The sequence below is a fragment of the Cydia fagiglandana genome, chromosome 1 (genome assembly GCF_963556715.1).
Source record: "Cydia fagiglandana chromosome 1, ilCydFagi1.1, whole genome shotgun sequence".
In the NCBI taxonomy this organism is placed as follows: domain Eukaryota; kingdom Metazoa; phylum Arthropoda; class Insecta; order Lepidoptera; family Tortricidae; genus Cydia; species Cydia fagiglandana.
The window spans coordinates 7,343,680-7,369,967 of NC_085932.1; the positions used below are offsets into that span (position 1 = coordinate 7,343,680).

Here is a 26,288-nt window from a genome sequence, read left to right on the forward strand (position 1 = left end):
GCAAAGCTATTTAGCCCAAAGCTCTCAACCAAGGATGTTGCGAATATTCGCATCCGCGGATGTGAGCCTTTGAATATCCGCGTCCGCGGATGTCTAAAAATCTGCATCCGCAACAACCCTGCTCACAACCGCAGGCAAGGGTACACGATTCATCATCATATATTTAAGAGTTGGACTCGTGTCGGTGGAGCGATTTCCATGCATGTCAGTCCTCTGCCTTCTCCTTAACAGCCTGATACGACACGACGTTGAGCTTTTCCTTTACTTGATCTATGTACGTTCTCTGTGGTCTCCCCCGCCGTCTCCTTGCCTCAACTCTCCCTTCAATGATATTTTTGATAAGTTCGTCGTGTCGTAGCAAGTGTCCAAGCATATTTCCTCTTCTGTTTTCGATTATACGTGTCGTTTAGTTACTTACATTTGATGAACATTTCACCATCAAAACATTGCCTTTTAATTTAGGATCTCGATTTCACTTTCGCTTTTGTGAGAAATTACGTTGTAAAATCCGGAAAAAAATAAACAATCCTTCTATTGATCATTCCATATCGCGGTAGACTGGCTCGAACTCTAGTCCTTATGAACCTATGCAAACCCTTTGTTAATTTTGCAGATAGCATTATATCCGAGCTCCGTAGAGCTGGCGGCAGCATGCGCCGCCCTTGTCACCAAATGCGATGTGCCGTTGGAAGACCAGCTTGAGGTAACCTTAATTACCTTATTATGTTTCATTTTAGTTCAGCGTTTCATTGTACACCAAGTTGCAAACCCGCTTAATGGATGAATTCCATTGGTTATGCACTTTTGCAGCTGTGTGCACCTGTGACACCTGCCGCTCCGGTTCCAATTGTGACTTCAAAACATTATTCTTTCTATAATCTATTAGTCAATCTAGAGTCTATTCTAGAGACTTATCTACGCCCCGTTACTTATGTGTTATGTACAAACGAAATATTATTATGAAATATAATTTAAAAAAAAAGTTTTAAAAGTTACGTAGCAGAGGTCAAATCCTGCAGATAAAAATATTGATTGCCTCATAACAAAAAACAATCTTCAAAAAACTTATTATCCAGGATGATATCTGGGTGGATGTTTCACCTGAAATGCTACACTGCGCGGCTCCGCTCCTAGCAACGCTGCCGGCCTGCCTACACGATCCGCCGCTTGCGCACAACGTGTCTCTACTCGTTCGCCGCATTATTGACAAGGTAAGCCATGCCATGGAAATAAAACCCACTTTAATTCGTAGCTATTAGCAACATCACCAGACTGTCTATAGTTGACGAAATATAATTTCTTCAACCATACACGATCCAACGTTTGGGCACAACTTGTCTCTATACTCTCTGCTCGTTTGCTGCGTCATCTGCAAAGTAAACTGTACTCTATAACGCAGGAATAAATGTCTCTTTAGCTCACAGATACTGGCGCACTGCATAATCCACTCTAGTTTTAAGCCGAAGGACTATTACTTTTTAATAAGTTTTCTCAAAGTATTAACCCCTTTTTGACTCATTCGTCATTTACATTAATAATTTCGTTGCACACAGGGCTCCCTAAAACTGCTTTCTGAAATGAGCGTGGCCGAGGTGGCCGTGCGCTGTATACGCGACCTGGGCGCGACCGGGGAGTTCAACGGACGGGCGCTACTACTGTCCGACATGGGGGCGCTACTCGCCAAGCTCGCGGTCAAGGCGCTCGAGTCGCACCACCACATGCAGGTACTGTGATGGCTCCTACACACAAGGTTCCCTAAACTTGCTCTCCGACGTGAGCGTGGCCGAGGTGGCCGTGCGCTGTATACGTGACCGGGGAGTTCAACGGACAGGCGCTACTACTGTCCGACATGGGGGCGCTGCTCGCCAAGCTCGCGGTCAAGGCGCTCGAGTCGCACCACCACATGCAGGTACTGTGATGGCTCCTACACACAAGGTTCCCTAAACTTGCTCTCCGACGTGAGCGTGGCCGAGGTGGCCGTGCGCTGTATACGTGACCGGGGAGTTCAACGGACAGGCGCTACTACTGTCCGACATGGGGGCGCTGCTCGCCAAGCTCGCGGTCAAGGCGCTCGAGTCGCACCACCACATGCAGGTACTGTGATGGCTCCTACACACAAGGTTCCCTAAACTTGCTCTCCGACGTGAGCGTGGCCGAGGTGGCCGTGCGCTGTATACGTGACCGGGGAGTTCAACGGACAGGCGCTACTACTGTCCGACATGGGGGCGCTGCTCGCCAAGCTCGCGGTCAAGGCGCTCGAGTCGCACCACCACATGCAGGTACTATGGCTCCTACATAACATACCTGCTTACCGACATACGCGAGGCCGAGGCGAAACAACAAACGATCACTGGTCGGCATAGAGACGCAAAAATAGAATACAATATTATTTTAGATGGAAATGTATGATTTTTCACCTACCAGATGTAAACATGCAAACGCAGATGGCCATCGGTCTCCAGTAAAGCTAGTCCTGTTGACTCAGGGGTCCCCAAACTAGTGAAGGTTGACGCGAAAACTACAGCCAGGCCTTCGGCTCTCCCGATTGGGCTCCCGCGGGCTGAGAGTAAGATATCGGCAGAAAATGCCCAGGCCTAAGTTTAAAGACTAGTTTTAGCAGAACAATTAGTTGAGTTGTGTATTGTCCACAGATAATCACCGATATGCATCATATGCTGACATATGTGGAACTGACGGCCGAAAGCGACAACATAGCGCGAGCCGCACGCGCTGCCCAGGTATACACAATTTGCACTTTTAGAATATCATCCTTATAGCATGCATCTACAGAGTATTTGTTGACTACGATGTGGCTGAAATTTTGTCTGAGAGAGACTGATTTGTGGTTCGCTGGGCTGGTAAAAATGAGCTACTTTTTTACAAGAAAACCATGTGAAGATGACAGCTGTAGGTAATAAATAAGTACAAGCTAAATTTAAATCTTTCTCTTTAAACTAAAAGCTAATTTATGGGAGATAGCTCTCCCAAGAAATATGAAAGGCAGAATGTGGATGTGTTTTTTTGCGTTTGTACCTATCAAAACAACGTTAAATTGGCAGGTGTCGTTATTCGTGGCACAACTCGACCACTTGGACATAGCCAGCCGCGCGCGTCAGAAGAATAACAACTACTTCACTAACGGTACGTTCTCTAGTTGCTAGAAAATTCCATTGTGAAAAATACACTCAAGGCTTGTATTGTAATGACATAACTATATACTTGGTCAAGCAGATCTTGTCAGTAGAAAAAGGCGGCAAATTTGAAAAATGTAGGCGCGAAGGGATATCGACTCATAGAAAATTTGAATTTCGCGCCTTTTTTTACTGACAAGATTTGCTTGACCATCTATAACCTTAAATTTTTTTAAAATTATGATTCCGCAGTGCTTTCATCAGCAGTATCGCTGGGTACAGAAGGAGTATCCCAAACGGAACTGGAAGCTCGACACTTAGCCACTGTCACTGCGGCGGTGAACTTCTTGCAGTCGCGATCACCCGCGCTGCCGGTCCACTCCGAGGGCGAGCTAGTGGAACAACTACTAGTCATGCTTATAGCCGGTAAGTCACCTAGTCTCACAGACAAAAATAAAGCGAAAACGCACACAACTATTGTTCATCTTGTCTAATAACATATTGTCTCACATCTTGTCTAATAAATAAAATATTGTCTTTTTTATATTCTACTTAATATTTACTGTATACACTTTTATGATGTGTGTTGCTGTGTCCGAGCGTCTACGCTTTTCATTTAAGTAAAACTTAATGTAATAATCTGTAATAGCTACAAGTGTGATCCTGTAATTGGCTTTCCATCTTTTATTAACTTAGGATACTCTGTATAATAAACTCACGAGACACATACGTAATGACACTAATGACAGTTGGCCTAAGCGCATCTCTTAGGTTCAGGTTCAGCTATGTCTTAATTTGGTGTATTAACTGCCGAGGATCTTAATAGCATCAATGGAACACTTGTTGGGCTTGCTACGCTCCTAGTCCAAGACAGGAACATTGAGGGTAGACTATAGTTGAACGATTGATCACCCAAACTCCAGTAATATTTTTGTTCCCAGCGGTGAGCGGAGGTCTCCCAACGCGGCGGGCGTGGTGGGCAGGCTCCGGTGGGGATGGATGGCTGCGTGCTCTACGAGAGCTAGGTTCATTTTCCCACTTACCTACATTGTTTTTCTTAATTGAGTACATTTGCCATTGAGTTAATGCTTAGGTACTTATTAAATTTTTGTTTAACTTTCTTGTCTTGAAAGACATATATGGACTTGTTTTTAGTGGTCCGTACAAACTTTGTTCATGGAACACTTTGGTCTTGCAAATTAGTTAAATGCGTTTTTCTCAGAGACCGTTTGTTTTTATATTGTAACTCGCACATTTGCTCTCAAAAAGCACAATTCAGAACTGCTGGTGAAAGATTTTAAAATGATGGTTAATCAACATCATCATCCTCCTAGCGTTTGTCCCGTGCTGTGACGTGACGGAGTCCGCTTTCCTACTTAAAATGATGGAGGTTTTTTTTATCTAGTGTGGTGGGTGGGCGCACCAGCTCCGGGCGCACGCACGCTACAACCGCACCTTCTGCGCGCACTGCACGCCGCCCCACACGTGGCCACCATGCTCAAGCCTCCACCACCTTGCAGAAAGGTAATCCTCATAGACTACTTTTATTTAAGACGTCATCAGACTATTAAAGATGCGTACGCCGCCCCGGTGTGTGAGCGAGACAGCCTTTTGCATGTATCGCTGAAGGTAAAGACCGTCTTACAGTAGGTTCGAGTATCCTACTGACTGCGCCAGTTAGCTTTTAAACGCTGAGATTGAAAATACAATTGATAGTGTATGAGAAAAACATTTTACCAAAGTATAGAAATAAACGAACATATTCACGGTGCCGTATATTCCGGCAAAGTCGGTGGGTAGACGGACGCTTTACCAAAAGTTTAAACATTACTATGCTAGCCTTGGCCCTACTAGGCTGGCCTAAAATCTTTTTGTAAGAAATACGATGAGAGCACTTTTAATAACCTTGGTTTAAATGTTTTCTATATGTACCTTACCACTTATAATTTTAAAGGTGCCTAATCAAAAGCATTGTAGGGACATGTATCCATTTCATTACTATACTAAAGTTACATGTATGTCAGTTGGCAGTGTACCTGCTCCTGATGTTGCGTCATATGCACGCGCTGGCCGAGAACGGCGGTGATGGTGTTGAACTCGCCATCACAGACTGGGCGCGCGGCTGGTGCATGGCGCTCCAAGATGGACTTGACAACAGGCTCGGGGCGGCGCTGCAAGACGAGGCTGCCGCCCTACTGAGAGTTGACGAGGAGCGCTGGGCCAAGACTGCCCACCACCACAACGCCAATATTGGCAAGTAAGTACGGGAGCTGGGAACTCGACATCACTGATTGGGCGCGCGGCTGGTGCATGGCGCTCCAAGATGGGTTTGAGAACAGGCTCGCAGCTGCGTTGCAAGACGAGGCTGAGGCTTGAGAGCTGACGAGGAGCGCTGGGCCAAGACTGCCCATCACCACAACGCCAACATCGGCAAGTAAGTACGAGAGCTGGGAACTCGACATCACTGATTGGACGCGCGGCTGGTGCATGGCGCTCCAAGACGGGCTTGAGAACAGACTCGGGGCGGCGCTACAAGACGAGGCTGCTACCCTACTGAGAGTTAACGAGGAGCGCTGGGCCAAGACTGCCCACCACCACAACAGCGACATTGGCAAGTAAGTATCAGGGCGTTGAACTCGCTATCACGGGCTGGACGCACTACTGGTGTCTGGCGCTACAAGACAGGCTCGGAGCGGCGTTGGAGGACGAGGCCACGGCGCTACTGAGAGTAGATGAAGAATGATGGGCCGTGGCTAGCCACAACTACAACGCCAATATTGGGAAGTGAGTATACTGCGCACAGGACGGACTGGTGGACGGACTCTAAGCAGATTGACAGGAAGCATGAGGCTACTGCGTTATATAACACAAGATATACTTATCTATAAAACACAAAATACAATATTTTTTTTAGTTTCGTTTTAACAGTAGATCTTTGCTTCAGAGTAATCTTCAGCAAGGAGTCTCTAGCGACGCGTCTAACCGAGTCGGCAATGGCAGCGACGCGAGCCGTAGTGGACGCGCAAAACGGAGAACGCAAGGCGTTTATGGAAGTGCTCCGGCGCTCGCAGTCTTCTTCAGCCGTCGCAACGAGGCGCTGGCAGCGACTGGCCGACCAACTCACTCATGAGCAAGGTATGACCGGTATACGAGGACAAATTGAACGCAAACGTAAGTTACTGCTCGTACTGAATCTTCATGAAAGAGACAGATAACCTGCCTCGTTGTAAGTCTGTAATCAAATTTTGCAAGTTTAATTTGATCCACTTCTCGGTTTCCGATTGAGCTGAAATTTTGCATCCATGTATAAATCGGATGACAACGCTATTATGAACGATATTATGGCACCATCGAGCTGATCTGATGATGGCGACAGGAGGTGGCCATAGGAACTCTGTGATGAAACAACGCAACCTAATTGTGTTAGGGGTTTTTAGAATTGTCTCAATGAGTATTAGTTGTCTGTCGTAAGAAAAGTACAGTCAGCGATAAAAGCCTGTACCAAAAATGGATTTTTTGCCAAAAACTCATTATCACGTTACTTTTTGTGTGCAGCATTATGGCACGAGCCGGAATCGTACCCGGTGTCATGGGAGCTAGACGGCGCGGAGGCGCCGGGCCGCGTGCGCGTGCGTCTGCGCCGCGCCCATCTCGCGCTCAAACCGCGCTTCCTCAAGCCCAGCCACCAGCACAAGCCCGGTGAGTAGACAAACTCACTCATAGAATTTTAAAGTCACCCGCGCGAAGGGTGGCAAATCTCAGTTTTAGGAGCATGACCAGGGCGGCTGGCCTGCCTTCAACGGCAAACTAGGACCACAGAGTACCTACTAAACTACCCAAAGTGTATGCCCGATGATAGATCGTCTGGTCGCTCATAGGGCTGTCGACGTGATAATAGTCAAACGACCAGCGGAAACACTATACAAGTCTAGTGCCTATGACACAAGCTGAGCTTAGTTAACCCTTTACCTACGGGTGTCAACCAGAGTTGCCAGTAAGGCAACACCGCTGCAGTACGGGTGTCAACTATAGTTGATCGAAGTAATGGTCGTGTTCAACATTTTTTTTAAACAAAACGAGACCTTGTGGCTTGGTAATAGCGGTCACATTATGCACTGTGATTAGTATAGATACAAAGAAAAAAATATCATAATATTTCGGTAGATGGCTCTGACATAAACATAATTTTAAAATTACCGCTTTTTTGCTGGCAACTGGAGTTGACACCCGTACTGCAGATGTGCTAATAATTGAATTCAATATGGCGGACAATAGTGTTGTTTTCACATTTCATTGACTTGTTGTCGATATGAGAGTACGGCGGGGGAGTGTTTGGAGTGTTATTTTTAGTGTTTTTTACCGTTTTTGGTTCAAATATTGGAATTTAACATTTTATGAAATCATTATTAGGTACTATTGTACCTAATAATAATTTCACCACAATCATAACTTGTTAAATTTCAGTTTTACATTTACTAGGTTATCGATATATCGACAAATGTGTCGATAGATGCACATCACTATTTTCCATTAGTGGCAAATTGTTTTAGTGCAACGTTTTTTGTGATTGATATTTATGCATAATTTTCATAATTATCATTATTTAAGTGTTTATTTGTGTTAAGTATATTATAAACTAATGTTCTTAAACGTAAACTTGTGAAATCCGCGAGTAGTAACTTAAAAATCTTCAATTTCTTAGTGACTGGTATATTGCTTGATAGCAGAAAAAATTGTGAATGTTATTACTCCAAGTGGTTATTTATTGATTAAACACATTATACTTATTGTGTGTGTGAAGTTTCAAGTGTGTAGCTGTAATACTTCATAAGTTACAAGTAAGTAAATTTATGCCTAACCGCTGACTCTCGCCAAAACATGCCCGTATTGGGCGGTGACGGAGCGATTTAATAGCCCGTAGGTAAAGGGTTAAAACCCTCGATTTGATCAGATAATTCGCCAATATAACTCTAATAATGTTTTTTATTAATTGTGTATCGCAGTACTGGCAGAAGCAGCTGCGCGCAGCACAGTCATGCTCCGCAGCATCACGGGCGACGCCGGAGGGTTCCGCGGGGGGCTGGTGGCTCGACTACAGCTACACGAGACCGTGGCGCACATGGCGCGCGTCACGCTCGTCACCGTGGCGAGAGAGCGAGACGGGGAGTTGTTGCTCACCGATAGGTAACATCAACGGCCTTGGCGTCGGTTTTAGATCCCGGAAAAACAAATACGCGTGCTTAGTAGGACCCCAACTATATTAAACGTTCAGTTCCTATTGAATCTTGATCGAGATTGCACACATTGGGCAATTCGGGCAGTTCTGTTAAAAAACTTCTTAAATAGAACATCTGGTTAAACAGACGAAATTTAGGGAGAGTAACAGGCGAACGGTAGGTGTTTCAGTTAAGAGCATAACTGGGAGGGTCACGAAAGACGACTGCTATTACAATAAGATAATGCTGAGTAAAAAACCGCAGTTGTAAGAAGGATTTTATCTAAGCTATTGTTATCGTTCTGTGATCCCCGTCTATTCTTGGATTGCAGAGTATTTTATATATACTTTTTTCTTACTATAGGTGCATCCACTTCGTTCCGGACTCGTTAGGAGACGCAGAAGGCGAGGAGGCGCTAAGCTGGGCCCTAGAAGACGTTCGGCACGTGGCCACCCGACGGTGGTGCTTGCAAGAACGGGCCGCGGAGCTGTTCCTAGCTGAAGGCAGGGCGTGGCTGCTGGCGTTCGCGGGAAACGCCGAGCGGACTGCGTTCCTGCACCACACTGCCAAGCACTTACCCACTAGGTAACCCGACTCCCAGGTCCCGGAATCTTGCACTCTAAAGGAATATCGCACAGTTAGGGTCTCCCCGCTTCGGCCGCCACAATTCTTTTGAGGTGCGTGTGCCTCGACCGCATCCGCAACGATTTTTTCGTTGAAAGCTTCGCAGCAAACTGTCGAATCCGACTCAAGAGCAGACGATTCAACAAGCTATGCCGTAGCATTCTGTCATATAAATAGAGTAGGCCAAAGGTATGGCGCCATCGCTCGAAAAGATGGCACCATACTTTTGGCCTATCGTCGAGTAGATGGCGATATTTTTTGACATTTAACAAAAACATATATCAATCGCCATCAGGATCAAATCCAAATGGCGTTCTAAAAGTGTTAATCATTTGTGTCGAAAGATGGCAGTAAATGTACTGACTACACAATTTACTTTGACAATATTCCTCTATTTCAAATTCCTTTTGTTACTACACAAAAGGCCTAAAAAAATTACTCTCCTACCCTCTCTTTCTAATAGAAGTGTTTCCCCAGAATGGAGCCCGAAACCTTATCCGAGGCTATGAACCAGTGGCGCAACGGCACCATCACCAACTGGGAGTATCTCATGAAGCTGAACGGCCTCGCGGGCCGCACATACAACGACCTTATGCAGTACCCCGTCCTGCCGTTCGTGATAGCCGACTATAGTAGCAGGATACTGGACCTTAACGACCCTGCCACGTTTAGAGACCTGAGCAAGCCCATGGCCATACAGAATAAGAGCAGGGAGCAGCATTATATCAATACATACAATGTAAGTACAATAAGTGTCAGGGTTGAATAAAATAAGTCATAGAGCTTATGTTTCGAGTCTTGTTCTAACCATTTCAGTTATCTTTTGATGGACTCTCTGTACTTTGGCCATTATATATGTTCTTCCCATGAGGCGGCTCGTTTGCCGTCTATCATATGAAAAAAAACGGTCAAGAGCGAGTCGGACTCGCGTTCTAAGGGTTCCGTACATTACTCATTTTGTAACAATGTATTTTTTGCATGGAAGGTGAATGAAATGTCTTCAAAAAACCCGTAAGGGTCGGATCAAAAACTAGGTAATTAAGTCAGACTCACGCTTGACTGCACATTTCTAATAGGTTTTCAGACAGGTTTTTTTAAACAGACAGACAGACGCACGAGTGATCCTATAAGGGTTCCGTATTTTCCTTTTGAGGTACGGAACCCTAAAAAGTAACACCGGGGTTCATTCATTTGTCTAGTCCACTATCTACGATTAATTTTAGCTATGCCCAGACTAATGCTATTTGTTGTAACAATGTGTTACTTTGTCCCTCAGGATCTAAAAGCAGCCCGTCGAGAAGGTTGCGGCGCGCTAGCGTCGCGCGAGCCACATCACTATGCATCGTTATACTCGAACCCTGGCTGCGTGTTACACTACCTCGTACGGCTGCCCCCATTTACACAACTGCTGCTGCACTATCAAGGTAAGTGCGTACAGCGAGCTGCATATATAGACACATTTTGAATTCATTCATTCATTACAGCCCAAGTAACATTTTAGTCCTATAATTTTAGTTTTTATCGCTAAAAGCTTGTATAGACATCGTATTAAGGTTTCAGAGGTGACCACCTGTCGTATAAAAGCGTTTGGCAAGCCCTTTTTGCTCTATAGGCTTATACAGCTAATATATTATATAAGCAATTGATGTAAAGGTTTACTTCACCATTTTATAGAGCCGTTATAGGCGTGTACTATAATAGCTTCAAATATAACCACTATAGAGCAATATTACTGTATAATAGTATTTGGAATCACTTTTATGCAAATAATTTGCGCTATTAAGGTTCTCTGCAAGCAACTATAGTTTTAGTGTTTTAACAGTGACAAAAACCCAACTATACAACGATTTTACGATATAGTGGCTTTAGATATCACTGCTATAGTACATAATACTTTAGTAGTTTGCGCTATTAAGGTTCCCTGGAAGCCGCTATAGTTTTGTGTTTTAACAGTGACAAAAACCCAACTATACAACGATTTTAGGATATAGTGGCTTTAGAGATCACTGCTATAGTACATAATACTTTAGTAGTTTGCGCTATTAAGGTTCTCTGGAAGCCGCTATAGTTTTGTGTTTTAACAGTGACAAAAACCCAATTATACAACGATTTTAGGATATAGTGGCTTTAAATATCACTGCTATAGTACATGATTCTTTAGTAGTTTGCGCTATTGAGGTTCCCTGGAAGCCGCTATAGTTACGTGTCTTAACAGTGACAAAAACCCAAGTATACAACGATTTTACGATATAGTGGCTTTAGAGATCACTGCTATAGTACACAATACTTTAGTAGTTTGCGCTATTAAGGTTCCCTGAAAGCCGCTATAGTTTTGTGTTTTTACAGTGACAAAAACCCAACTATACAACGATTTTAGGATATAGTGGCTTTAGAGATCACTGCTATAGTACATAATACTTTAGTAGTTTGCGCTGTTAAGGTTCCCTGCTAGCCTCTATAGTTTTGTCTTTTAACAGTGACAAAACCCCAAATATACAACGATTTCAGGATATAGTGGCTTTAGAGATCACTGCTATAGTACATAATACTTTAGTAGTCCTATGAACACTATTATAGAACTGTTTTGCTCTATAGTAGCGTTTTTGGGACATATTTATAGCGTTAAAAAGCGCTTTAGTAGTTTTTAAATCCCTATTATATCTCATCGCTGTAAACGTCACAATGACTATTTTATATCACAAAACTGTTGTATAGTGGTTTTGTTTTTTTCTTTTAAAAGACAACAGCGTTATAGTTGAGTTTTTATGTATTTTATAAACCGAGTTAGATACATAAAGGTAGAAAACGACTACTTGTAAATGATAAATTTGATCTGTAATGGCTACTTATATCTTGCTTATATAAGTTCAGGCCTTAGCCACATAATGTGGTTCCGTACAAAATATTTTAATATTAATGAATTGATAAAAAAGTCCCCAGTGATATTAGTGATTTTAGTTCAGATTTATCATCAATGATTTAATATAAGCATAAAATCGTGGCGGTTTAGATATTTATCGACATCCATTATTAGCACATTTTTTTTACCAATGACACTGAAAAAGAAAACAACAGTAATTAACTACATCTAAATTTAAAAAAATCATGTCTTTCTAAAGAGTTTGTAGGTGTAACTGGGTCACAGCAAAATTCTTTTGGAACCCTAATTTTAATCATGATGGCGGTGAATGTTTCGTCGTAAGTTCTATAGTTAGCCTATAAAAGCGTCGGATTTACTTCTTGGCTGCATAGTAGTAACTATGGTGAATATCATAATATTTTATTACATTATTTTACTAAAAACATAAATAAATCGAGAGGGCATTTAAAATTCCTCATTAACCTTATACTATTCTAACGGTAAAACTTCCGTCCCATATACTTTTTGCACTAAGGACCGAATTATTCGACATCTAAATGACGCATATTAATATATTTATTTATTTAAACTTTATTGCACAAAGTATATACAAAAATGTACAAATGGCGGACTTAATGCCAAATGGCATTCTCTACCAGTCAACCATAGGGCCAAACAGACATCTACAATTGGTGCAGAGAGAGAAATATACTTATTCAGTGAATAAAAAAAAAAGCAAACTATACATATAAACTACATAAATAAATAAAATATATATGAACTTCTACATATTTATACAATACATACTATAAATATAATAATGATGGATATTATTCGAACTCTTGTTTTAGCAAATGCTTACGCAACAACCGCTTAAAGGAAAACTTACTTGGAGCTTGTCTAATATTTAGAGGGAGTGAATTCCAGAGACGACTAGCCTGGACGGCGAAAGAATTAGTCATAAAACCAGTACGGTGAGAAGGTATGGTCAGTTTGAGAACGCGGGAGGTACGCAGCTCACATCCTGGACGAGGAGTATCGAAGACGAATTTACTTTTGAGATATCCAGGAGCAGAAGGCTCAAACAGGATCGAAAATAGGATACAAAGGATCCGGAAGGACCTACGACGACGGATGGAGAGCCAGTTGAGCTGCCGGCGGTAAAAGGAGACATGATCGTATTTACGAAGTCCAAATATAAATCTAATACAGTTATTGAGTAGACGGTCTAGTTTATTGAGTGATTCCTGAGTGGCATTAGTAGTACACACATCCCCGTAATCAATTATTGGTAACACTAAGGACTGCACTAACATTTTTTTCGTGCTTACAGGCAGAAAGTTTTTAAATTTATATAGTGTTCTAAGTGTACCTGTGACCTTCCGACTTGTCTCCGAGAGTTGACTAGACCAGGAAAGGTTGGAATCTAAAACTAATCCGAGATTCTTAACCCGACTGCTCACCGGAATTACAGCATCCTCAAAAAGGATCGGAGCAACAGGTACTGTACTCAACCTAGACATTTGCCACTGGCTACCTAAAATTATGGCTTGGCATTTAGCTGGATTTACACAAATGCCAAAGCTAGCAGACCACTCGGCGATGTAATCCAAGTCAGCATTTATTGATGAGATAGCCGTGTTTATATCTTCCACGTCAACTTGCGAGTACAGCTGAAGATCGTCTGCGTACAAATGGTAAGAGCATCGAATCTTGGCGGTAATAAAATTAATAAAAATTGAAAAGAGAAAAGGAGAGAGAATACCGCCTTGAGGTACTCCAGTACTCAGTTCAGACCAATCAGATAAGGAGCGGCTGGCACGGACTGCCTGGGCTCTATCGGAAAGATATGAAAAGAACCACTTTGTGGCATCTGAAGAAACCCGCAAATGAGTAAGAGTAGCCAAAAGTAGGTCATGGTCTACCGCATTAAAGGCGTTGGAGAAATCTATCAGCACTAACACCGTAACTTTGGAAGATTCCATACCGAGTCTTATGTCCTCTGTAACTTTAAGTAGAGCGGTGGTGGTGCTGTGCCCAGACCGGAAACCAGACTGCAGCGGTGAAAGGAGACTGTTGCTATGAACAAAGTGTGAGATCTGTTTGTGGGCCGCGGCCTCTAGTATTTTGGACAGAAACGGGAGAATAGATATGGGACGAAAGTGGCTAAGTGAGCTTGGATTATTAATTTTGGGGAGTGGGATGACAAACGCCTTACGCCAGCATGATGGGAAAACGCCAGTGAGTAGAGAAGTATTGACTATGTGAGTAATAACTGGCAAGACGCTGTCCAGAATGTGAATAATCATAAGACGACTGACTTTGTCATGGCCAACGGCCTTAGATTTAATTGATACTATAATTTTGCGGATTTCTTCAATGGCGACAGGAGAAAAAGTAAAAGGAACGATATCTGGAGAAGTAAAAGAGGCAATGAGAGATAAAGTTTTGAATTTGGTTAATGGATTGAGAGTTGATGCTTTAGAAAAATGCGAATTTAACTGGTTTAATGTAAAAGAAGAAGAATCTATATCAGGTTTACCTTTACCAATGCCAAGCGATCTCAAAAATTTCCATGTGTCAGCAAGGGATGAGTTCAAGACATTTTCGTGGATATGCCGACGCTTTGCTGCCCTTACCATTTGGTTACAGCGGTTTCTAGCAGCTTTAAAAAGACCCCAGTTACCCTCACTCCGATTCTTCTTGTATTTACGAAACGCTTTATCCCGTTTACCCATCGCCATCCGAACATCTCTAGTGATCCAAGGAGCAGGCGGTCGCTTCAGTCTCACTGCGCGAACCGGCGCGTGTGCATCAAATAACTTTAGGAGAGAGGAGTTAAAATTGGCTACTTTCTCATCTACAGTTGATGCACCCAACGCGGCAGCCCAATCAGCTGAAGCGGCGTCCCGCTTCAAAAGATTCATATCAAGCCGGGCAAAGCTCCGCAGATGTACGACTACCGGTTTTGGTTTCGGTGGCTTGACTTTATATGTTATGAAAATCAAATCGTGGTGTGAGAAGCCCGGTGCCAGAAACTGGCCAGAGTTAATAACGTTATCTAACGACGATGTCAGAATCACGTCCAGCCATGTATCAGGGGAGTCAGAATTGCGGTGCGTAGCCTGCAAGGGTACTAAGGAAAAATCTGCCGCTTCAACAATAGATCTTAGATGCCGTGATCTGGATGTGTCTCTCAGCAAGCCTGTATTAAGGTCGCCCATAATTATGTGATGTGTGCACTCTGAACCTACATCCGACAGAAGGTCTTCAAATGCTGCAAAATAGTCAATAGTGGGTGGACAGTATATCACGCCCAGAATTATGCTCACACCGTGCAACTTTATTTCAAGTATTAGATTTTCCATTGTGCTGGAGTGAAGAGAGGGAGAAGACTTGATAACTTTGTACGGTATGTCTGCGCGCAAATATAAAGTCCTTACTTATCACCATTTTACTTAGTATCGTTTTTGTGAAGTAAACACACAACAAAATCACTCACAATAGTTAATGGAAAACTTGGTAGCAAATTGCGTTGTAAAGTAACTATGAATTCTGCAATAGTATAAAAAAGCACTATAACAGAATTTCAAATACTACTATAGTATAAAACAAGCACTATAATGGAATCTCTAATGCTACTATAGTATAAATTAACACTATAATGGCGTTACTGACAACAAATTAGCACAAGACTCATCATTACATCAGTTTTATAGACCTAAAACGTCACGACTGGCACTGCTACAGGTCTACTATATCACTGAATGGCACATAAGATGCGCCATTTCGGCTTTATACAACCTTCTTAGGTCTTTTATAGGACCTTAGCTGGCATTTGGGAAACGTTCTATCGACCACTATAGGACCACAAATTGTTACTTGGTAGGGTAACAAAGTATGGTCCTCGAACTGACTCTGGTTCGTGAGGAGTTCAATCCGGCCTGCATAGGTCTCGTATTAAGTAGAAAAACTATTCGTATTTTTTACACCATTGAAAAATATCGTCCCATACCACAGTTAATCTAGTTTTTCTAATAGACAAGATTTAATGATATAAACACTCTACGCCACATGAGCTGTCAGAGGCTCAATATTATGTTTCTTGAGCTAGGTGTGATTAGTGCATCAAATTTGACCTACACTTTAAGTAACTAGAGAAACATGCATTTATAATGATGTTTGAAGCAACAGTTCCTTGCTTTTCCCTCTATGACGACAATTACTCAAATCTTTTTGCCCCTTAGACAACAACTTCGACATGCCGGACCGCACGTTCCACTCGTTAGCGACCACGTGGCGACTCATCACCAACGACTCGCCCACCGACGTGAAGGAGCTCATTCCTGAACTGTACTACCTGCCCGAGCTCTTCCACAACGACGAAGGTAGTACCCGTACTTGTACAGTCAGCTTACATGACCTGACTGTATATGACCTGACATATGTGACATCTAATAAGTAGCAATACAACATCGACATGCCACTCGTTGGCGACCGCGTGGCGACTCATCACCATCCCCGAACTGTACTATCTGCCCGAGCTTTTCCACAACGATGAATACACCCGTGTACCGTACTTGTATATGACCTGACGTATGTGACATGATGTCACTGTCACTGACATCTACTAAGGAGACATAATACAACATCATCGACATGCCGGACCGCACGTTTCACTCGTTGGCGCCCACGTGGCGACTGATCACCATCAACTCGCCAACCGACGTGAATGAGCTAATTCCCGAACTGCCTGAGCTGTTCCACAACGACGAAGGTACTTGTATATGACCTGACGTATGCGACATCTAAGAGGTGATACATCTTCGACATGCCGGACTGTACGTTCCACTCGTTGGCGACCACGTGGCGACTTATCACCAACGACTCGCCCACCGACGTGAAGGCAGCTACCCGAGCGGTTCTAGAACGACAAAGGTAGTATCCGTACTTGTTGTCATTAGACTGTATGGTGACTCTTAAAATATACTCGATGTCAATTTAAAACTGCTGTCCATTAATCATTCTAGAAGATTTGATGTAGATATTTTTACTTCGTTATTATTACTGCAGTTGAAGTCCCGTTTTGTGGAGACGGCAAAATATAACGCAGTGTCGATCGTATTTAGCTAGTACCTAAGGCTGTCACTATGACCGCGCGAGTGTTCTGGAGGACTCCAACCTCAGTAAAATCATGTGTCTCACAGGCTTGAATCTCGGCGTGCGTCAATGCGGCGCGTGCGTGGACGACGTGGAACTCCCAGCGTGGGCGGCGGACGCGCGGCTGTTCACGCTCGTCCACCGCCAGGCGCTCGAGGCGCCGCTGGTCACCGAGAGCCTGCCGCACTGGATCGACCTCGTGTTCGGCTACAAGCAGACCGGCCAGGCCGCCATCGACGCCGTCAACGTGTTCCCGCACTGCGTAAGTCCCTTCCTATATATAATCAAAAAAAAAACGGTCGCGTAGCAAAAAGAAAGACGCAGGACAAATATGCCGATGAAGGTAACCCTCTTAGGTTGTCTTGTACGAGTATTACTTTTCTCAACTCAATCGTCTTGGGATCTAGCGAGAAATTCAACCACTATAGACCGACCGCTTAATTGAGTCCTCGCTTGCGCGGTACGGGGGCGACGGGGTAGGACGAGGGCGGTCGGTCTATAAATGAATTAATTATTATTTGCAGACCTACTACGGGTTCGACCCGGAGATGTTGTCCGACGAGGTGGACCGCACGGCGGCGGCGGCCATGGTGCGCACGTACGGCCAGGCGCCGCGCCAGCTGCTGCGCGCGCCGCATCCGCACCGCGCGCCTGACCTGGCGCCAACTACTGACAGACAGGTACCTACAGGAACACCAAAGACGATGAATGTTATTGGGACAAAATACTGCAGTTTCTATTCCGAGATGTTGTTGGACAACCTGCTACGACTTTCACCCTGTTATGTTGTCTGACGTTAGACCTACTCGTCGAAGACTGAAAACCGTTCCCTAGAAGTTGAAAATTACTTCAATATTCCAAGGCGTTCATGAAAATGCTACGTACCAACATATATTAATTTGAAATATATTATGCGTGGAAAGTTAGGTCACCCTTCCAAGTGTCGGAGTGGCCCTGTCATGCGGTTGCGGCCTCACTTAAAATCATTAGTACATTATTGTCGAGGCTCGGAAGTAGCTACTTGCAGGCTGAGGATTCGTTTTAAACGGACGACCTTGGGAGTCCGTTTAATTGAATCCAAAGCCAGCAAGTAGCCTTCCAGCCGAGTCATGTATAGTGCTTTTCTCAAAAATGGTGCAAGAAATATAAATATCATAGAAATATTTTACAAAAGCAACATTCTTACGTATATATTTTCACAGAACAAAGCCCTTGCCGCCTTTTTATTTTTTTTAATAAAAAAATAGAAGTGTATTTTTCTGCCGAAAATACGCCAACCTATTTGAGACAGCTAAATAGTCGCGGTAACTGATCATCTGTTTGGCTGTTTAATGGGCCTGTGCCTTCATTTGATATGGCCATTTCAACTTTTAAAAAGTTTGGAACTCGACAAATAATGGAATTTGTATGCAACATTGCAGTTCTAAAATCGAGACTGCAATGTTTGTAACTTTTTAATTTTTGACTGATCATAAACTCCGCGCTTCGCGACCTATTTTTTAGATGGCAAAGTCGACTTTGCCGTCCATTTTTGAGAATAGTTATTTGTACAACAAGAGATCAAAGTTTGATATTTCTTCGAGTGCTTATTTTGAGTCCCGTGCAAGCGAAAGATTCTATAATAGATTCACGAGCGTAGCGAGTGAATCTAATTTAGAATCTTGAGCGTAGTAAAGGATTCAAAAGCGCACGAGATGTAAATAACTTTGATCTCGTGTAGTACACAAAATTTTTCACCCTAAGCAGTGAGAACATGCGCGAGTTGGAAAAGGGGAAGATAGATGCCCTGGAGATGTGGTGCTGGAGGAAAATGCTTGGGATATCGTGGACGGATTTCCGCACCAACGTGTCCATACTCCAGGAGCTCGGCATCACACAGCGTTTATCGACCGTAGTACAGTCGCGCATACTACAGTACTTTGGCCATGTCTCTAGGCGAGATAACGACTCCATAGAGCGACTGGTCGTACAAGGAAGAGTAGAGGGAACCAGATCGCGCGGCAGATCACCTATGCGCTGGACTGACCAAATAAAATCCGCAGTGGGAAATCGCGTATCTGACTGTGCCAGACAGTCTGCCAACAGGGAGAGATGGCGGGAGATCGTGCGAAGAGCTGTGTCCGCCTCTACTACCGATGCGGACGCCTCAACGTGACCACGACCGCTCTGTCAAGAGCGATACGACAGAGAAGAGAGTGAGAACATACCTAGAGGGACAGAGATAATAGAACCCAAGTATATCGAACTTGTATTAGATCCCGCATGTTGTAATGACATTTGACTATAAAGGTCGCTTGAATGTCATTTTGCTCACTGAGTGAGACAAAATGAGTCGGTGAGCAAAATCGCATTTTGCTCACTGTTTTTAAGAAGCAAAGTACCCTTGTTCGAGCTGCTGAGGTGAAAATTAAATTGTATTCCAGCCACAAGTGTGGGCGGGGGCGGAAGGCGCGCGCTGGGGCCGCTACTGCGGCTCGCCCGCGCGGGGCGCGCCGCGCGTGGCGCTGCGGCGCGCGCTGGGCGCCGCCCGCCTGGCGCCGCTGCCCGGGCGCGCGCACGCCGCCGCCGCCGCGCCGCCGCACAACGCGCTGCTGGCGTTGCCCGCCGATCACGGTTTGTATGATAACTACGTACACTACTAATAACTCACATCACTAGTTACCCTCGGGGCTCATTTAGACGACGCGAGAACTCCGTGGGAGTTTCATTACATTGCGGTTTTTGATCGGTTGAATTGGACGTATCAAAAACCGCAATGTAATCGGATCGGTTGAATTGGACGTAACCGACAGTCCGCAATGTACGAGTAAAATCGCATGCGAATTCGCGCGCCGTCTAAATCAGCCTTACCCTAGGCACGGAACTCGAGCTTAAAACAAATATAATATATGCAAGTCAGCGTGGACCGTGCACGCTGTTAGTTTGAGTTTTTAGCCGAGGCGTTATAAACATAATAGTACATTATTGTCGAGGCTCGGAAGTAGCTACTTGCAGGCTAAGGATTCGTTTTAAACGGACGACCTTGGGAGTCCGTTTAATTGAATCCGAAGCCAGCAAGTAGCCTTCCAGCCGAGTCATATATAGTGCTTTTCTCAAAAATGGTGCACGAAATATAAATATCATAAAAATATTTTACAAAAGCAACATTCTTATGTATATATTTTCACAGAACAAAGCCCTTGCCGCCTTTTATTTTTTTTAATAAAAAAAATAGAAGTGTATTTTTCTGCCGAAAATACGCCAACCTATTTGAGACAGCTAAATAGTCGCGGTACTAATCATCTGTTTGGCTGTTTAATGGACCTGTGCCTTCATTTGATATGGCCATTTCAACTTTTAAAAAGTTTGGAACTCTACAAATAATGGAATTTGTATGCAACATTGCAGTCCTAAAATCGAGACTGCAATGTTTTTAACTTTTTAATTTTTGACTGACCATAAACTCCGCGCTTCGCGACCTATTTTTTAGACGGCAAACTCGACTTTGCCGTCCATTTTTGAGAAAATAATATTAATCCCGCTTTAAGGTCTTATTTTCTGGTCTCACAATTTTTTCTACATTTAACCTCCAGTGATTTTATAATCTACTTTATTCATTATAACTATTGTAGGCGACGTCTCGACCAACTCGTCGGGCGATACCTGTCTGGCTCTGTTATCGTGGGGCCACTCGGACGGCGTTGTGCGCCTCAAGCGACGCCGCGACGCGCCGCTCGAGCCCGTGCTGCGAGTAACCCCACTCGACCAGGCAAGTAATTTACCAGTGGCATGCCAGCTATTCATTCATGATGATGATCTACTTTAGAAAACTGAGGGTTTAACTTAGGATGGTATTCTACCTGTCCAATCCAATGTCAGTGCGTCTCACTCTTTCATTAAAGGAGCATTCCACGGGCTGTCCCGTACAAACTCATTTGCGACTTTTTTCTCGGCATTTAAAGCAGGCGATTATTTTTCTGTGCATATTTTTGACCATTTGTCATAGAAAAGGAAACTCTTATACCTTTAAATCTTCAGACTCTTCGCGTTTGTACGGGACAACAGTAGACAATTTCATGGAATGCTCCAAAGCAAAATGTGAGACATTGGACAAAGTAATTGGATACGTGGAATGCCACCATAAGTCAATTGATAATCTTTGTAGAAAGACACCGCTTCTGGCCCTGTCTAGTGCTTTGTATGTTTGTAGCTGGTGTCATTAGGTGTATAGTCTATTATTTAAGACCTGCGAGAAAAACCTAATGAACTTTAGTTTTCGACCATGCCCTCGTAAGTCCCCGCGTACTTGTACAAGTACAAATTAAATTCGGGTTAAAATTGGCTTGGGTCATTCCATGTGATTTCAACAAATTTGAATTAAAAAGTGTGCCGCATGATTTATGATTTGCATAAAAAAAATTGAGGATATATTTCATGGTAGCAGAAGTGCTGAACCACCACCAGTTTATTTTTTTTATCTTTTAATTTCCAAGTTTTGCCCATTCGAAGTTAGCAGTGGGGTCAAATTCTTGCTTGTACAAAATCAGACCTAACTTTTTTTCTATAAAAGGTAACGAAATAATTATTACTTTTTTTGATTAGGTAAGAAATGTGGATATTATACTGTATGACAAAATTTATCTGAATTAACTACAAAAAAAATGGTGACCACCCGAAGTGTACACCTAATTGGTCAATTATTGCAATTTTAAAATGGTTCTTGTGCCAACCCTGGTGCATATCAAATATTACTTTTTTCTGAAATATAATGTACTTGCCGTGTTCATCTTGTAAAATAAATATAATTGTGTTAGATCAATTACTTCTAATAGAAAAATGTAAGTGAAAATTGAGAAATTCGAAAAATGCTCGTGTTTGACTCTAAAAAAATCCATGTGGAAGAGAAAATAAAAATTTGATTGTAGTCAGAAAATATACCTGATAATTTCGTTAATTAGATTTAGAAAAAGAAGTTTTGTTATTATGCCTATTTTTTGAAATATGATTTTTTTAACATGCTACTTTTTACAACTATCGATACAAAATGTTTTATGTTATAAATTAATAAAAATGGGACGGTAATTGGTCATACGGATATTATTTACGTTTTTTATGTTCAAATATTTTTTTTGACATGGCAATAATTTCATTTGTAAATTTAATGAGGGTAGAAATTCGACAATGCACTGTTACCTGACAAGGATTGTGAATCACTTGCGAATGTTTCTTAAGAGTGCTATTACATTTCGGGGTTGAGCGAGTTTAGGTATTTTACGCGCTGCGGCAGGCCGTGCGAGCTCAGTATGCCGATCCCTTCTACCACACTCGCACTACAATGATGGATTAAACATTCTTGATCCTTCGCGAAGCATATTGAAATCAACCATAACAACACTAACTGTACTTAACTTTTAAAGTCCTAAAACTGTTATTTGGTAAGTACGAAAATACTAAATGCAGTGCAAATGTACATAGGGGCTGTTCATAAATTACGTCATCTATTTCTGACGGTTTTTGACCGGGGCCCCACCCCTCAAATCATCCAAAAATCATGCTTCGAATGACTCTGTTTCCTCCTACGTCATGCTACTATCATCCGATGTCCAGACCCCCCCCCCCCCTCCTTCCATTTGAAACGACGTAATTTATGAATAGCCCCATACTCGTACTTATGAAGGTATATTACTCGAAAGAAATTATAGGTACTCGCTTATTTACATGTTTCGTCATTGCATTTGGTACCTACAGGTTGTAAAGTTTGTAGCAACGAGGGTTTAAAAACGAACTGGTATGACCACCACCTTAATCATCATCATTATCATCAGATCCTCAGATCTGATGATAATGGTGATGATTAAGGTGGTCACGGATACCAATCAACCATGTAGTAACATGATTAGGCTCGTTTGATTCGTCTCAATAAGATCTTTGACACTGAAGATACACAGGGTCTGATGATGGAGCTGGAAAGTGGCCACGGGTACCAGTCTATCATGTAACTAAACAACTTCGTGTTTGGGCTCGTTTGATTCGTCTCAACAAGATCTTTGACACAAGACAGTACTCAGGGTCTGATGATGGAGCTGGAAGGTGGTCACCATTACCAATCAACCATGCAACTAAACCACATCGTGTTTAGGCTCGTTTGATTCGTCTCAACAAGATCTTTGACTCTAGGTGATACTCAGACTCTGATGATGGAGCTGGAAGGTGGTCACCGGTACCAATCAACCATGCAACTAAACCACTTCGTGTTTAGGCTCGTTTGATTCGTCTCAACAAGATCTTTGATACTAGGTTATACTCAGAGTCTGATGATGGAGCTGGAAGGTGGTCACCGGTACCAATCAACCATGCAACTAAACCACTTCGTGTTTGGGCTCGTTTGATTCGTCTCAACAAGATCTTTGACACAAGACAGTACTCAGGGTCTGATGATGGAGCTGGAAGGTGGTCACCATTACCAATCAACCATGCAACTAAACCACATCGTGTTTAGGCTCGTTTGATTCGTCTCAAAAAGATCTTTGACACTAGGTGATACTCAGAGTCTGATGATGGAGCTGGAAGGTGGTCATTCATCAGGTCAGTCATCATTGGTACCGGTGACCACCTTCCGGCTCCATCGTCAGACCCTGAGTACTACCTTGTGTCAAAGATCTTGTTGCGACAAATCAAACGAGCCCAAACACGAAGTGGTTCAGTTACATGGTAGACTGGTACCCGTGGCCACCTTCGAGCTCCATCATCAGACCCTGAGTACTACCTTGTGTCAAAGATCTTGTTGAGATGAATAAACCGTGCCTAAACATGAAGTGGTTTAGTTGCATGGTTGATTGGTACTGGTGACCACCTTCCGGCTGCATCATCAGACCCTGAATACTATCTTAAGTCAAAGATCTTGTTGAGACGAATAAAACGAGCCTAAATATGAAGTGGTTTAGTTGCATGGTTGATTGGTACTAGTGACCACCTTCCGGCTCCATCATCAGACCCTGAGTACTATCTTAAGTCAAAGATCTTGTTGAGACGAATAAAACGAGCCTAAACATGAAGTGGTTTAGTTGCATGGTTGATTGGTACTGGTGACCACCTTCCGGCTCCATCATCAGACCCTGAGTACTATCTTAAGTCAAAGATCTTGTTGAGCCGAATCAAACGAGCCCAAACATGAAGTGGTTTAGTTGCATGGTTGATTGGTACCGGTGACCACCTTCCGGCTCCATCATCAGACCTTGAGTACTATCTTGTGTCAAAGATCTTGTTGAGACGAATAAAACGAGCCTAAACATGAAGTGGTTTAGTTGCATGGTTGATTGGTACTGGTGATCACCTTCCGGCTCCATCATCAGATCAGAGTACTATCTTAAGTCAAAGATCTTGTTGAGCCGAATCAAACGAGCCTAAACACGAAGTGGTTTAGTTGCATGGTTGATTGGTACCGGTGACCACCTTCCGGCTCCATCATCAGACCCTGAGTACTATCTTGTGTCAAAGATCTTGTTGAGACAAATAAAACGAGCCTAAACACGAAGTGGTTTAGTTGCATGGTTGATTGGTACTGGTAACCACCTTCCGGCTCCATCATCAGACCTTGAGTACTATCTTGTGTCAAAGATCTTGTTGAGACGAATAAAACGAGCCTAAACACGAAGTGGTTTAGTTGCATGGTTGATTGGTACCGGTGACCACCTTCCAGCTCCATCATCAGAGTCTGAGTATCACCTAGAGTCAAAGATCTTGTTGAGACGAATCAAACGAGCCTAAACACGATGTGCTTTAGTTGCATGGTTGATTGGTACCGGTGACCACCTTCAGGCTCCATCATCAGACCCTGAATACTATCTTAAGTCAAAGATCTTGTTGAGACGAATAAAACGAGCCTAAACATGAAGTGGTTTAGTTGCATGGTTGATTGGTACTGGTGACCACCTTCCGGCTCCATCATCAGACCCTGAGTACTATCTTAAGTCAAAGATCTTGTTGAGCCGAATCAAACGAGCCCAAACACGAAGTGGTTTAGTTGCATGGTTGATTGGTACCGGTGACCACCTTCCGGCTCCATCATCAGACCCAGAGTACTATCTTGTATCAAAGATCTTGTTAAGACGAATAAAACGAGCCTAAACACGAAGTGGTTTAGTTGCATGGTTGATTGGTACCGGTGACTACTTTCCGGCTCCATCATCAGACCCTGAGTACTATCTTGAGTCAAAATTAATACATATAGAATGTCAGGTCGTTTCAAATATTTTTAATCCTGTCCGGTAGTTTATTAAACTGTACCATTATAAATTATAATACTATAAAAACAGTGCTAGGATCAAAGTCTCTCGTTGCGGTTTACACGCACACAGTATAGCGTTTTACACGGCGCCCGCCGCACACAATGATAAAAAATCTCGTCGTCGCCGTTGAAAATGTGCGGAGCCGACCGACACACGTCCTGCCTCTACAAGCTTTGCCGCGGCACTGAGCTGGCGCAGCGCGCGTCATCGGTAATATAGAGTAGTTTTCAAAAAATTGCCAAAAAATTATAGTAGAATTTCATAAACACTAATGTATACCAACAGTATAAGCAAACGTTGCAGATTGCTTGAGTATGAAAATGACTTCGATATTAAGTAGATTTTCGTAGGAATTGACACTTGTTTCGGACAGAAAATTGAGTTCGTTTTACTTTGATTTTCTCTTTCTCAAAGGTATGTAGGAAAAATATCGTTTGATATGCCTAAAGTACAGGGTATTAGTAATACAAAATAGCCAGGTTTAGCAGAGTAAACTTCTCAACATTTCCAAATAAGAGCTTGCCGTTCAGTGCTTCACGGGGTTTTTCGGAAACGACCATCAGAAAAAAATTCATTACTAATTTAATAAGTCCTTTTTCTAATATTTACAACGATATTTAAAAAGATAAGAAGACACTTTTACTGGAACAAGTACTCATTGTTTCTAATAATGAGCACAAAGTCCTGAATTTCGTCGACTAGTATCATCAATTTTGCATTATTTCGACTTTTCTTGTAAGAGCGCTCTTAATTTAGCCGTGTAGTGAATAACCGACGCCTCCTGACTTGTTAACAAGCTTTATTTGCATGTTAAATGGCTAAATTACGAACATAAGTAAACGGCCCAATAATCCTTATCGAAGTTCTATAGGAAATCGTATTTATCTAGGAGATAATGAAGTGGTGCAAACTCTTTGTAGTAAGTGCTTGTGTTATTAATAGTTAAGTGACTGTTCAAATTCATGGGATCAAGTTCTTTTTCGTCTCAAAATCAGATGTCGAAGAAGCTGAGGTACATCTATCAGAGTGA

General features: G+C 42.9%; 1 protein-coding gene across 1 annotated transcript in view; it reads left to right on the forward strand.

Annotated features, from left to right (window-relative positions):
* Positions 1-26,288, forward strand: part of LOC134663291 (lysosomal-trafficking regulator) — a 67,085-nt gene that overhangs the window by 37,799 nt on the left and 2,998 nt on the right. The window contains exons 34-54 of the mRNA XM_063523308.1: positions 614-703; positions 1,077-1,211; positions 1,554-1,724; positions 2,652-2,738; positions 3,060-3,141; positions 3,384-3,557; positions 4,073-4,156; positions 4,537-4,655; positions 5,156-5,388; positions 5,567-5,746; positions 6,076-6,266; positions 6,687-6,830; positions 8,135-8,315; positions 8,711-8,932; positions 9,449-9,710; positions 10,248-10,395; positions 16,079-16,219; positions 17,039-17,253; positions 17,516-17,671; positions 19,415-19,604; positions 20,603-20,739. Coding sequence (XP_063379378.1) covers positions 614-703; positions 1,077-1,211; positions 1,554-1,724; positions 2,652-2,738; positions 3,060-3,141; positions 3,384-3,557; positions 4,073-4,156; positions 4,537-4,655; positions 5,156-5,388; positions 5,567-5,746; positions 6,076-6,266; positions 6,687-6,830; positions 8,135-8,315; positions 8,711-8,932; positions 9,449-9,710; positions 10,248-10,395; positions 16,079-16,219; positions 17,039-17,253; positions 17,516-17,671; positions 19,415-19,604; positions 20,603-20,739 — 3,342 coding nt within the window. The remainder of the gene's footprint in view (positions 1-613; positions 704-1,076; positions 1,212-1,553; positions 1,725-2,651; positions 2,739-3,059; positions 3,142-3,383; positions 3,558-4,072; positions 4,157-4,536; positions 4,656-5,155; positions 5,389-5,566; positions 5,747-6,075; positions 6,267-6,686; positions 6,831-8,134; positions 8,316-8,710; positions 8,933-9,448; positions 9,711-10,247; positions 10,396-16,078; positions 16,220-17,038; positions 17,254-17,515; positions 17,672-19,414; positions 19,605-20,602; positions 20,740-26,288) is intronic.